The sequence below is a fragment of the Varanus komodoensis genome, unplaced genomic scaffold (assembly GCF_004798865.1).
Source record: "Varanus komodoensis strain SLA01 unplaced genomic scaffold, ASM479886v1 scaffold62, whole genome shotgun sequence".
Lineage (NCBI taxonomy): Eukaryota > Metazoa > Chordata > Lepidosauria > Squamata > Varanidae > Varanus > Varanus komodoensis.
The window spans coordinates 82032-95105 of record NW_025336248.1 but is presented as its reverse complement, the minus strand read 5'-3'; the positions used below and the strand labels follow the sequence as shown (position 1 = coordinate 95105).

The 13074-nt window shown below is 38.9% G+C and overlaps 3 protein-coding genes across 3 annotated transcripts; all 3 read right to left on the bottom strand.

Annotated features, from left to right (window-relative positions):
* On the bottom strand, window positions 1-969 carry LOC123033367 (olfactory receptor 5B21-like). The gene has a single exon (XM_044449971.1). The coding sequence runs from the start codon at window positions 958-960 to the stop codon at window positions 1-3; it is 960 nt and encodes a 319-aa protein (XP_044305906.1). The 5' UTR covers window positions 961-969.
* A 3478-nt stretch (window positions 970-4447) lies between these two features.
* LOC123033365 (olfactory receptor 2AP1-like) lies at window positions 4448-5428 on the bottom strand. Its single transcript, XM_044449970.1, has one exon. It carries the CDS (start codon window positions 5426-5428, stop codon window positions 4448-4450), a length of 981 nt encoding a protein of 326 aa, XP_044305905.1.
* A 3408-nt stretch (window positions 5429-8836) lies between these two features.
* LOC123033364 (olfactory receptor 9K2-like) lies at window positions 8837-9763 on the bottom strand. The gene has a single exon (XM_044449969.1). It carries the CDS (start codon window positions 9761-9763, stop codon window positions 8837-8839), a length of 927 nt encoding a protein of 308 aa, XP_044305904.1.
* Window positions 9764-13074: the final 3311 nt, after the last annotated feature.

The following is a 13074-nucleotide window of genomic DNA, read 5'->3' as shown; positions in this document are numbered from 1 at the left end:
TCAAGCTTTGGATATCTGGCTCTCAAATTGACCTTCCAAAACTTTACCAGCAGCCTTCTTCAGGGCATCTTTCACATCCTTGTTTCTCAAGCTATAGATAAGTGGGTTGAGTAATGGGGGAAAAACTGTGTACAGGAGCGAAAAGATTTTATTGAAATCTCTCACTGTTTCTGTTTTTGGGATCAGATATACAATAATGATGGCCCCATAGAAAATGGAGACAACTATCAGATGAGAAGAGCAGGTGGAAAAGGCTTTTTGTCTCCCTGTAGTGGATGGAATTCTCAAGATGGCAAGAATAATGTATATGTATGAGACCAAGGTTGAAACAAAAGGGGGGAAAGAGATTACAAAAGCCACAGCAAATGTGACCAGTTTCACCAGAAATGTATCACTGCAGGACAGCTTTACCAGTGGCAGAGCCTCACAGAAAAAATGATCAATTTCATTGTGCCCACAGTACCGCAGCTGTAACATCAAGCCCAGATAGACAGAGATGACTGCAATGCTGTTGATCCAAGAGCCCCCTGCTAACCGCATGCAGACCTTGACATTCATAAGAGTGGTATAATGTAGAGGTCTGCATATGGCTAAGAACCTGTCATAAGACATTGCAGACAGGAGGTAACATTCTGTACAAACCAGGAAAGAGCCAAAGTAAAATTGTGTGATGCACCCTTTTACAGAGATGGATTGGTCCCCTGTCATGAGAGCAGCAAGCATCCTAGGAAGGATAGTCGAACTGTACATCATTTCCAAGCAAGATAAATTCCCCAGGAAAAAGTACATCGGAGTGTGTAGGTGCTCATCACTCAGAATCAGAATGATGGTGAGGAGATTGGCAGCCATAGTCAAAATATAGATCACGAAAAACACCAGGAACAAGAAGATCTGCAAATGATGGAGTTCTCCAAATCCCAGAAGGATAAACTCTGTGATTTCAGTTTTGTTTCTCTGCATTGTGTTCACTAAGACACTTATGCATAGCCCTGAGATAATTGAATCTGATAAATGGAGTGCCTCTACAAAGACATAAATTTCAGGAGCATTCATTGCACAAATTCCCCAGAAAGAAATATATGAATAGTGTATGCAGGTACTGGTCAGTCGCTGTTAGAACAGAGGCAAAAGAGTTGATTATTGGGATCGAAATGTAGATCAGCACAATTACTAGGAACAAGAGGAAGTGCAGATGATGGAAGTCCCCATATCCCAAAAGGATACAATCTGTGATTACTGTCTTGTTACTCTGCATTGTCTTCCTCCCGATATCCACATCATGAAGGTAGCTGCAAACATGAAATAAAGAGTTTAAATTATATACCGAAATACTGCTATGGAAGTATAATATCACAATTACTAGAAAATTGTTTTGGTTTGAACCATATTTTGCCCCAATATTGATTATTGCACTGAGAGGTTAAAACTTGGAGCAGAATATTAATAAACAACAACAATTTTAAAACACATTTTAATTGCTGAAATCCTTTGCATTTAGGAGATGTGTATCCAAAATTATATTTTATCCTAATTGAATTGTACAAATTTCTGTATCTTTGATCTCCTGTTTCTGCATATTTCGGTGCCATTTGGATCGATGTAGAAGAGTTCATCAAACTCTATAGCAGAGAAGGAGCATTTGTAACTTTCCAGATCTTTCTGGATTCCAGTTCCCATCAGCCATAGCCAGCATGGACAATGAACAGGGATGATAGGAGTTGTAGTCCAACAATGCCTGAAGGGCCACAAGTCATCTGTTCTGGTACTTGAAAATGACCTTTGCGGTACAGAATAACAAGTATACATAGCATGTTGAGGGAAAGTGAAAAAAACCACATGGTTTCTTTTATATATGAAAATATATTTTCTTATATTTTATATATGAAAATAGATGTCACTGACATCTCTAGCACTTTCTCTTCACCAGTATTGTTGCTGAACCTCTAAACATGTAAAGTAGCCTTGCTACTTTTGTATTCATTTTCTTCTGCTTCAAAAATACATTTGCTATTAATGCTTGCAGCATTATATTTTACAAATTATGTTGGATGTGAAGAAGTGCAAATGAATACCTCACTGAAAAGGTTGCAATTATCTGCAGGTTCTTAATGGAATGCACTAACCTTAACCCTAACCATTATCTTTACTGCTCCTGTGTCACTTCAAAACTGGTTGGCACAGGAGTCCCAAGGGTTGGTCTAAGAAGGATTCTATCTTTCTTATCATGTCCCCCGCCCATAATGAAAATACATAATATCTATATTTTACAGGGAATGTAAGAAAGAAAATATGATTAAAAATACCTCTCTCACAGGCAAATAAGGAAGTAAGTTTCCAATAGGTCCAGTTTCTGTGTATCTGTTGGTTCCATAAATGAATCACACCACACTTACTCTTCCACATGGTTTGGTTCACTAGGTTAACCTACATTTTCTAATATTCCTAGTTCGTTTCTTGTGCCATATTCCCTTTTTTCTTGTGTTGTATTCCCTTTTTTTCCCTCCTTTCCTTACATGGGTTCACATTTTATGCTTAAATAAGAAGTCAATGTCCCCATGTTTACTATTTATAAATTTTAAAAAGAGGTTGAATGCCCAAGAGCTCCTGAATAATTGGCTCTTGTCTACAATGTTTTCTTATCATTTTGTAGCCAAGGTGACAGAGATCCCATAATTAGTTATGAAGTTATGCTCAGTGGAGAGAAAGCAAACAAACCTGGGCTTAGATGAAATAATATGGGGATGTTGCACTATCGAAGAAAATCCCCAGAGAAGACAGTGCTTTGGTTCAGTACATGCTCATGATGACACCACTTCATTTCTCAGCTTTTGATCATTTGGCCATCAGCTAATCACAGCTGAATTAGTGTGCTGTGACCCCATTAAGATGCATTGTGTCATTAAGTGCTTTTGTACTCATTTGTGCAAAAAAACCTTGAGCTTTGTTCTACCACCAAATGTACAAAAATGGCATATGCTTAGGTGGAATCTAAACCCCACCCCCCACCTATTTCACTTATACTATCCCATTGCTGGGTACCTGTTCTGGTGTGAAGTTTGCTGCAGAGCTTCTTGGGTCCCTTCATGTATGTGAATTATGGCCAGTGCTTTGGGATAGTCACATTCAGGCAGTGTATCCCCTTCCCTGCAATAACAGACACTAAAGAAAGGCATGACAGGCATGTGCCATTCTCTGGTGAGTGGCCTGAAGACACCAGTATTTGTGTCAGAAGAGCATGGGTTGCAACAGCAGCCTTAGCAAGGCAGAGTAACTTGGGCTTCTCATACACAATGTCCCAGATTCCAAGTTAGAATGTGACCTCTCTGTGGACTTACCTGGCCTTTTGGCTCTGATGTGAATGCTATTGGCCATATAAGCAAAAGTCAAGGGGGTCTCTCCATCCACCCCTTTGTTCTGGTAGGTTCTGAACTCCTGCTTTCCAACTTGATGGACAGTGAGTTATCAAAGGCTGCTGCTGCAGGAATATGGTTGTATTTTCCCTTCTTGTGTGTCCTAGTCCCTCCCTTCCACAGCCTGGCCTATTATTATTATTATTATTATTATTATTATTATTATTATTATTCACAGTACAGATGCGCAAGTTTCAAGCCTCTTTCTCCTGCACAATATAAAAGGAATGAAGGAAGCAGAATAGAATAGAATAGAATAGAATAGAATAGAATAGAATAGAATAGAATAGAGCATCAAAATAGCTCCCTTGGTGAGAGACTTGCACATCTACACAGGAAAGAAAGCTGAATATTTTGCCAGGCTGAAGAAGGGAGACATCAGATTGCTCAAAAAGAAAAGGCATAACCTCACTCATATTGCAGCATCCTCTGATAGCTCTCTGTACACCGATCTTTTTCTTTATGAGGAGAGGGTAGGGAGCTGGCTCTCATATTTTAGAAGGAAAGTAGCAATCTCCTAGCAATGCATTGGGCATTATACATAATGCATAATGGGGCCTTTGACTTTGATCCTCTGATCCTCCAGACCTTAACTGTGTGGTATCATGTTTAGGGATAGGTAAGAAGTTCCCTCTGCCATGGATTATTTTTCCAGATTTAGCCAATTCATATCTCACAGAACCGAATGCAGTTTTGAATGCAGTTTGCACTCAGTGAAACAAAGCAAGCGGACAGCATCTGTCAGAAGCATGTGTACCTTTGCATACATTTTTCCATACATTTCTAAAATTCACAGATACATTTTAGTCAATGTGTGCACATAAAACTGTATATACGAACTTTTCTATGCAAGGAAGAAGAAACAAAAAGTTCATACAGGGCAGGAAGAGAAGGCAACAGAAGGCAGAAAAACAATGATCCCAATGAGTTTGACCTTGATAAAGTACTGCAATTACAGTTGTATTCTACCTTAACTGATGCTATTAAAAGGGAGAGGTCATAACTATAACTAAACAAGTCATTTATCTTTTGCAAGTTTATTTGTGAAATGTAACAGACCACCTACATTTAAATGCCATATTTACACATTGTCCTTCCAGAACTTTTGTAACAGCCTTTCTCAGTGCTGCTTTCACATCCTTGTTCCTCAGACTGTATATGAGAGGATTGGCTATGGGAGGAAGGACTGTATAGAGGACAGAAAAAAATTTATTGAGGTCTCTTGTTTCAGTTTTTGGTAGCAGATATACAATGATTAACGCCCCATAGAAAATAGAGACAACAATGAGGTGAGATGAGCAGGTAGAAAATGCCTTTTGTCTCCCAGTGGTTGATGGGATTCTCAAGATGGCAGTGATAATATATACATAAGAGGTCAGAGTCAAAAGAAAAGGAGGGAATGTGAACACAAAAGACACTATTACTGTGACATTTTTCACAAGGCTGATGTTAGTGCAGGACAGCTGCACTAGTGGGAGGGAGTCACAATAGAAATGATCAATTTCATTAGGACCACAGAACTGTATTTTTAAAACCATACCCAAAAATACAGAGGTAAACACAATGCTGTTGAGCCAAGAGCCAAGAACTAACTGAATACAGAGCCTACTGTTCATAATAGTTGTATAATGCAGAGGCTTGCATATAGCTAAATATCTATCATAGGACATTGCCGAGAGAAGATAGCATTCTGTACTAACAAGGAAAGCGAAGAAGTACAGCTGTGTAATGCATCCTTTCACAGACATACTCTTGTCTCCTGTCAAGAGGCTAGCCAGGATCCTGGGGAGGATGGTTGAGCTGTAGAAAGTCTCCAAGCAGGACAGGTTTCCTAGGAAGAAGTACATAGGGGTGTGGAGATGCTGAGCAGTCACTACCAGAAGAAGAGTGAGGAGGTTGGCAGCCATAGTCAAAATATATATCACCAGAAAAATCAGGAATAGGAAGATCCGCAGATGATGGAGTTCTCCAAATCCCAGCAGGATGAATTCTGTGATTACACTCTGGTTCCTCCACATGGTGTTTATGATGTTAGAAATTCATAGTGAAATGATATAAAGTTCTGAAAGAATATTTGAACAGGATACACCAAAGTGAGTGTAGTTCTTAGTACTTTTGTATTTTGGGAGGGAGGAACCCTCATCACGGTCTTATTAGAAGATGAATAAATGTATGAAGGAAACTTTCATTAGGCTAAGAGCTTTTCTAGGCAGGAAGCTCTTTATCCCTTTAGAAAGAAAGATGACCAGGATGTTATAGAAACATTTGCTTCTTAGGCAAAACTGGGCTAAGACCTTCTCTCTCTCTCTCTCTCTCTCTCTCTCTCTCTCTCTCTCTCTCTCTCTCTCTCTGTGTGTGTGTGTGTGTGTGTGTGTGCACGCACGCACACTTGTGCATGTATTCTGAATAAACTTCTCTTCCCTTTCTAAGTGTTGTGAGTGCATGTGAAAGCAAAGCTAGGTTGTGTTCTTTCTGAAACTGTGTTTAAACCTCAGCAAATGGTTGAAAACCATTCAGGAGAATCTGGTGGGCAAGCACCCCCTTTTGAGGCAGCTTGCTCCTCAAATTTATCTGGCATAACAAGCTGCAGGCAAAAGCAGTTGTCATACAGTTTGAGAGAGTCTATTTGAAATGTCTGAAAAATAAAACTAATACTGCACAATGCATGTCTGCACAGGTCATAAAGGGCCCAGTTTTCGTTCTCATCCAACAGCATTTGCTGAAGTTCTGAGAGCTATAAAGGGATACATACATGTAGGAGAAATAGGATTCTGTTGATCCTTGTGCAGGTGCTTGTATCTTGGGGCAGTCTGCCCAGGCATCATGATGTCTCTTGCATCCTCCATACTACAGACAAAGGGCCATTCTAGTCATCACACTGAACATGTCACTGGGGATGACACCAACTGAAAAAGAAAAAGCAGGAGACAGTGTTTGGAGGTGGAAACCTTTCTCTTTTCTCTTACCCACCAGTCTTTGATGTATTAGAAACAAAAACAAGTGCACACCGAGATTGGCTTTAGCACAGGAATGAAATTCTCCACTGGTGGCAATGGGAAATTTACTTCCAGAGCTAAAAGCAGGTTTTGTGGGTTGTGATTTTCATTATGGCCATTGCAGGAGAGAAAAAGATTAAACTTCCCCTCACTGTGCACTGCATTTCCTATTTTTAAAAATCCCCAAGCCTGCTGTTTCAGATAACAAGACTGCCTATAATGGATTTGGTACCCTGCCTAGTTTCACCTTTAGTAAAGCAATATAAGGTTGAATAAATTCTTGAGGAAGAATTCACTATGTTAATTCTTCAGTGCTTCATTTTGGAAGGAGAAACTATATAGCTTTTCAATTCTGATGTATATTTCCCTTTTTGTTTAGTGGGTTTGTTAATTTATTTATTTATTGCTTTTACAGAAAACATTATATTTACAATTTTAAAAATACATAATTATCACACAAGTTTGGAACCAGATCATCTAAGCAAAATGACATTACATTGCAAACAGATAAAAGACATCTATGTTCATTTTTTTAGGAATGAAAATATCTTTGTCAATGGTATAAAGAAACCACATCATGGCTGACAATCATGTATATTTCTAATCATCATGCATACAGGTAACAAGAAGAAAACTGGGCCATAAATACCTCCAGCATGGATAACTAGTTCACTGAAGTTTTCTTGGTCTGTGGAATCAGGTTTTTCTCCTCTCTTTCTTAGTCATTGTAGATTCATCAGATTAGGCTTTATGTATCATGTCTTCTCAAAAAAATAAATAAAAAAGATTTCCCACTGGGGATCATTAAACCTCCAGAAAGTAGAGGTATTTCGGCAGGGAACTGCTGGCAATTCACTATGAATAACAGCATTAGCCAAAAAGAAAAAGCAACACAAACCAAAATAGTATTGGGGTATTCAAATGAATGTCTGAATGACTGTATTTCCAAGAGTACAGGACTCAGGACTCGTATGAGTCTTTCATATGCATAGACAAAATTATGCATAAAAGTCTTCTGCTAAAACAGAGGATATTTTGCCCTAGTCATTGGATGGGATCCAATGCTGTCTGCACTGGCTCTCTTTGGCTTCCATTCATGAAAGGTCTCTTTCCTTTAGTCTAATTTCCAATGAAGAGAAAACTTTGGTTAAGTGTCTTTGGTTATAGACTCCTAACCCCGAAGCCTAAGCCCAAGCCCTTCCATTTGTCATTATTTTTATAGAGAATGCATTGGGGGAACAACAAAAGCTGTAATATTCCTTTGCACCATGATAGATTTCAAAAGGTTAAAGCATACTTGAAGGCTACAGGGATACCTGAATTTCAAATAAATGTAGAAGCTGAAGCAACTTTGGCAGTTTCTCCTCAGGTGAAAATTCTGAGGAATTTCCCAGACAGCCAAAGAACACTAGCAGGATTCATCAGGGAACTGGGGATTCTGAACTCCCTCTATTATATCAACATCAAAGTATTTGGTGGTTTTTCTTCAAGGAAATTCTAAGGCTTTTAAGAAATGATGAGGCTCTTGGGCTAAGCTGCCAGCAACAGTGAGTCTCCACTTAGTGGCATGGCAGCCAGCCATGGTGCACAAGGAAGAGCAATAAGATCTTTTTGCCATCATGCACCCAGTCCCCCATTTACCATAATTTGCAGAAGCTCTGGAATGCTTGTGTTTCCTCTTCAATTTGGCTCTAGGCCATCAGAAAATGGGTCCCAAATTTGGACCCTGGGTTCCATTCCAGGGAAACCATTTGTAGAAGTGTTTGTGTGTATGCTCATGGTGCAACCCTAAAGCAAATTATGCAGGATTTTAAGGGAAACCCTAAGAATTTCCATTAGTCTAGTAAAATGGGCCAGGTATGGTAGTGAGCCATTGGTATGTTACTTATGCTGTATGAAAGATGTATACTCTATTTATTGCACATGGTTACCAGTGAGTAAGTCCTATTAGAAATTAAGGAAACTTCCCAGTAGACATACCTAAGATTACACTTTTTGTTGCAATCTTATACACACTGGGGAGTAAGTCACACTGAACATAGTGGGCCTGCTTCTCAGTAGACAGATATACGATTGCTTGGAGAGCTACAGGCACAGCCTCCACAAATATTTAGGAAGTCCATTTAAACTTCTTGAAAAACGCAACTATTGACAAACCAAATAGTTAAGCAGTCATGACCTTAACCCTTTCAAGTATCCTATCCTAGAAACATACATTGTGATTTTAACTGTATTAGTATCCTCATCCTCATAAGCATCATTAGTTTACCAGGTTCAGGAGGAGATAATATCATGTGTTAGGAGCAGAGGCATCCTAAGAATCGCTGGGCACATCCTACACAGGAATATGCTTATATATACATTTATTTATATATTTGGTTGTATTTCAATCCAAAAAAAACAGTGGACTTTGAATCACCAATTCACAATTCAGAAAACCTTTCTGACAGCTTTCCTTAAGGCTTCTTTGACATCCTTGTTTCTCAGGCTGTAGACAAGGGGGTTGATTAAGGGAGGAAGAACTGTGTACAACAGAGAAAATATTTTGCTCAGGTCTTTCACTGCTTTGGTTTGTGGTGTCAGATACACAATAATTAACGCCCCATAGAAAATAGAAACAACAATTAGGTGAGAAGAACAAGTGGAAAAGGCCTTTTGCCTCCCTGTGGTTGATGAAATTTTTAAAATGGTTGTGATGATATATATGTAAGAGATCAGGGTCAAAAGGAAAGGGGGGAAAGTGAATCCAAAACTCAAGATTATGCTGGCATACTTCACAAGACTGGTGTCACTGCATGATATTTTAAGCAGTGCAAGTGAGTCACAAAAGAAATGGTCAACTTCATTGGTACCACAATACCGTAGCTGCAGTATCAAGGCTAAATACACAGAGGTAAATGTAATGCCATTGATCCAAGAGCCACCTGTTAACTGTCTACAGAGCTTACTGGTCATAAGAGTTGCATAATGCAGAGGCTTGCATATGGCTAAGAAGCGATCATAAGACATGACAGAGAGGAGGTAGCATTCCGTCCCAACTAGAAAAGCAAAGAAATACAATTGTGTGAAACAACTTTTAGCAGAGATAGTTTTGTCCCCTGTCCAGAAACTAGTCAACATCCTGGGAATGGTGGTTGAGCTGTAGAATGTCTCTAAGCTTGACAAATTCCCCAGGAAGAAGTACATAGGTGTGTGAAGATGCTGATCAATCACTATCAGAAAGATGGTGAGAATGTTGGCAACCATGGTAAAGATGTAGATCACCAAAAATCCCAGGAACAGGAAGATCTGCAGGCGATGGAGGTCCCCAAATCCCAGGAGGATGAATTCCGTGATTTCGCTCTGGTTCCTTTGCATTTTGGCAACAGATGCACACAGTGAGGTCATATTTCACCCTGAAATGGAAGTTGAATGAAAGTTGTTTGTAGTCAGCATCTCAGTAATATACCAGGATTAAAGGCGAAAGTGGAATGAGTACTGAAACTCTCTAGCAGGCTGTGAAACAGACAAGTATTATTGAAATAGTATGATACAAAGTTGATTCGGGTCACTCCATAATCATGCCCCCAGTTAAATGAAGACATCACAAGCATTCTTTCACGATAGCAATATACAAAGCTGTCCATTATCTAATTCACTACTTTTAGGCTTGGGCAGCAATACATGAATTTTAGAAGATACATCTAAAGAATATCCCCTTCTTGATATTTATTTATCATTCCATTGTAATCCCATCCTTCCCTTCCTCTCTCTGACTTTCAGGGAACCAAATAATATCATATGATCCGCCTCTTCTTCATTTTGCCCTAATAACAACCATGTGAGACTGAGACTCAGTGATTGGCCCAGAGTCCCCCAGTGAGCTCTGTAGCTAACTGGGAACCAGAGCTACACTGTCTAACCACTCCACTGCACTACCACAATTTTGGTGTGTACTCTGATTTGAAATATCTAATCCACTTGTCCCTGTGTGAATCAGAATGTAGTTAGCAACTACTTTTTTCACTTTCTAGATGTTTCAACACCTTTGTCAGATAAAAACAAACAGATATGTGTGCAAATAGATATTCTTTAGGTTTTGTTTATATAAATGTGTATTTAAAAATTAGAAATGATCACTTATATAAATAGGTTTAAAATAAATATTAAAATCTGTTTTTGATGCACTTACTTTTTAACAGATCAGTGAAGAAATGTGATAAAACATACCTACAAATTGAAATAGAGTGATACATCAACCCTTTCCATTTAGCTAAGTTAAACAGGCACACATCACTGAATGAAGAGTGATTCCTAACAGTTAAACAAGCAAACTCCAAATCCTATCTTTGGAGGAGCAAATTTCCTTAAACTCCTGTGTTTTAAGACCAGTGTAAAATAAATCTTTGTTTCATCATGTGACTACATCTAGATTAGTTCTGAATGGCATTTTATCAGCACCTACCTGCAGTCATGAATATTGTTAAAACAACACAAACAAAAATAACATTGACAAACCCCCACATTAACTTCTATCAAATCTCATTTGTGGGGATTAAAAAATAAACAAACACATGTGTTCGTGTAAAATACATCAGTTGGTTAGATCCAGATTGAATTAGTAGACCCAATGAATAAATAGGACAGTTTAGTCATGACTAATATAAGCTATATTGATTCAAGTGTTTCTAAGTTTGTGTGTAACCTAATGCCCAAAAAGATAACCAAGAGATAAATGTATCAGAGTACAAGTACATCAAGACTCTGTGTGCATTTCCCCCCAGTCAAAGGGATATTTGTCTTTATTACAGCATAGTTTTTATTGTTTTATGCAACAATGGAGAATTCTCAATGAATCAGTTCAACTTTAGAAACAAGACCTGGTTAATAGAACCTCCAAAATCTAGAACAAAATTAAATGAGAATAATTTTACTCACCAGCATCTAATATGCTATTATGCTGGCTTGCTTTTTTTTCCCGATTCTTGATTCACAAGAATGGGTCAATGTGGTTGCAGTTCTGTCTAGCTGATTGAATAGGGTACTTAACACAGAGACTGAATTATTTAATGTTCCTGATGAAATGTAGCCACCTTCAGGGTTTAGAGCAGAGACTGAAAAACAAACAGGAAGACTTATGATAACAGCCTGAACGTTGGCAGAGATACTGAGTGTGGGGGAATAGGTGTGAGTTGGTTGATAAAATCTGAGGTGGACTTCCCCTCCTTGGAGCCTGATGAAGGATTTCAGTTGTTCTTCCTTCCTCAAGAATCTGATTGTCCTAAACATGTTCTGCCTGCAGATGTTGCACTGCAACAGGCATTGCAAAGAAGACACCACAGGGTGGATCCAAAGTTAATTGCAATTAGCTCTCACTGAAATCAATGGAAGTTAAGTCATGACTGAACGATCACACGGATTTGTTCTCAGTGCTCTTTCATACAAAGAAAATGAAAGCATTCGATGCTGCCATGGGCTTCTTTACTTCTCAATAACATGAGGAATTCTTAATCGTATATTTTTCAGATAGTATTATTTTCTGCAAATAACTCCCATTACATCTGCATGCATTTAAACATATAAATTTGAAGTTCTATACTCATCCTACTGACTTTTAGCTGAAATCATAGCCTACAACCACAGAAATATTATGGGTATTTTATGAGCAAGGCAGTCTTGTACATACCTCTGCTATGAGTAAACTGAGTGTGGTAGAGGGTCCATTTTCTGAGTGCTGGTCTTGGGAGCAATTTCTGCTGCGTGACTTTTGCACTCCTCTTCATATCCTTGAACTTGTTCAATGAGTCTGCTTTTCCATTTATTACCTTTTTTTAATTTTTAAACTCTATCACACATTTCGCATCTCATGCTTTTGCAAAATAGTGTCTCTGGTAATTCTCTATCATTATGAGCAGAAGATAAACAAGGCAATCTCAATGAATTATCAGAAACTTAAATTCTACTGTAAATCCACATAGGAGGGATTAAAGTCTTTAATCCCAGAGTTGAGCAATCATGGGAATTATGACTTCCACCCTTGGGTAATATTGCCAGCTTCCTCTCTAAATGTTCAGATGTAATTAACAAAAAGAAGAGAAGAGAAGAGAAGAGAAGAGAAGAGAAGAGAAGAGAAGAGAAGAGAAGAGAGGTAGAGTGGGTGAGGGACAGGGAGAGAGCAAGAGAGTCTGAGAGAGAGAGGGGAAGGGAAGGGAGCCATTTTACCCATGGAGTTCTTAAGAAAAGCCAACAGGGGATGTTCATCACACTTGCTCAGTAGAAACTAAAAGGAGGTTTGGCATCAAAGGCTGACATGGTGAGCATGGTTGTGGGCTCACAGCCCACCTGGAGGCCTCTGAACTTACTCTTGTCAACAGATTTTTCTACCATCCTTTCCCTCTGACCAAGACAATGGAGTTATGAAAGACAGAGGAGCAGAAGATGCCACAGCATCCATGCTGGAACTTAAGTCAGTTTGTGGAGAGAAAGTGAGCATGTCCCCATGAGCATGTCTTACCTGGAGGCCTTCCAGTACCTTGCACCAATATTGATTATGGGAATGGAAGGACCTAAAACTGAATACTTTCACCCACACACACTCACACATTCAGAGATGGAGAGTCTGGAAACCTATGGATAACCAGCAGTTGATTTTCCAAAATTTGATCACTCAGTATGCTGAATCATAGCTG

Excerpts from the sequence above, each read along its gene's own strand:
- LOC123033364 (XM_044449969.1), bottom strand. The coding sequence starts at position 9,763 with ATGCAAAGGAACCAGAGCGAAATCACGGAATTCATCCTCCTGGGATTT.
- LOC123033367 (XM_044449971.1), bottom strand. The coding sequence starts at position 960 with ATGCAGAGAAACAAAACTGAAATCACAGAGTTTATCCTTCTGGGATTT.
- LOC123033365 (XM_044449970.1), bottom strand. The coding sequence starts at position 5,428 with ATGTGGAGGAACCAGAGTGTAATCACAGAATTCATCCTGCTGGGATTT.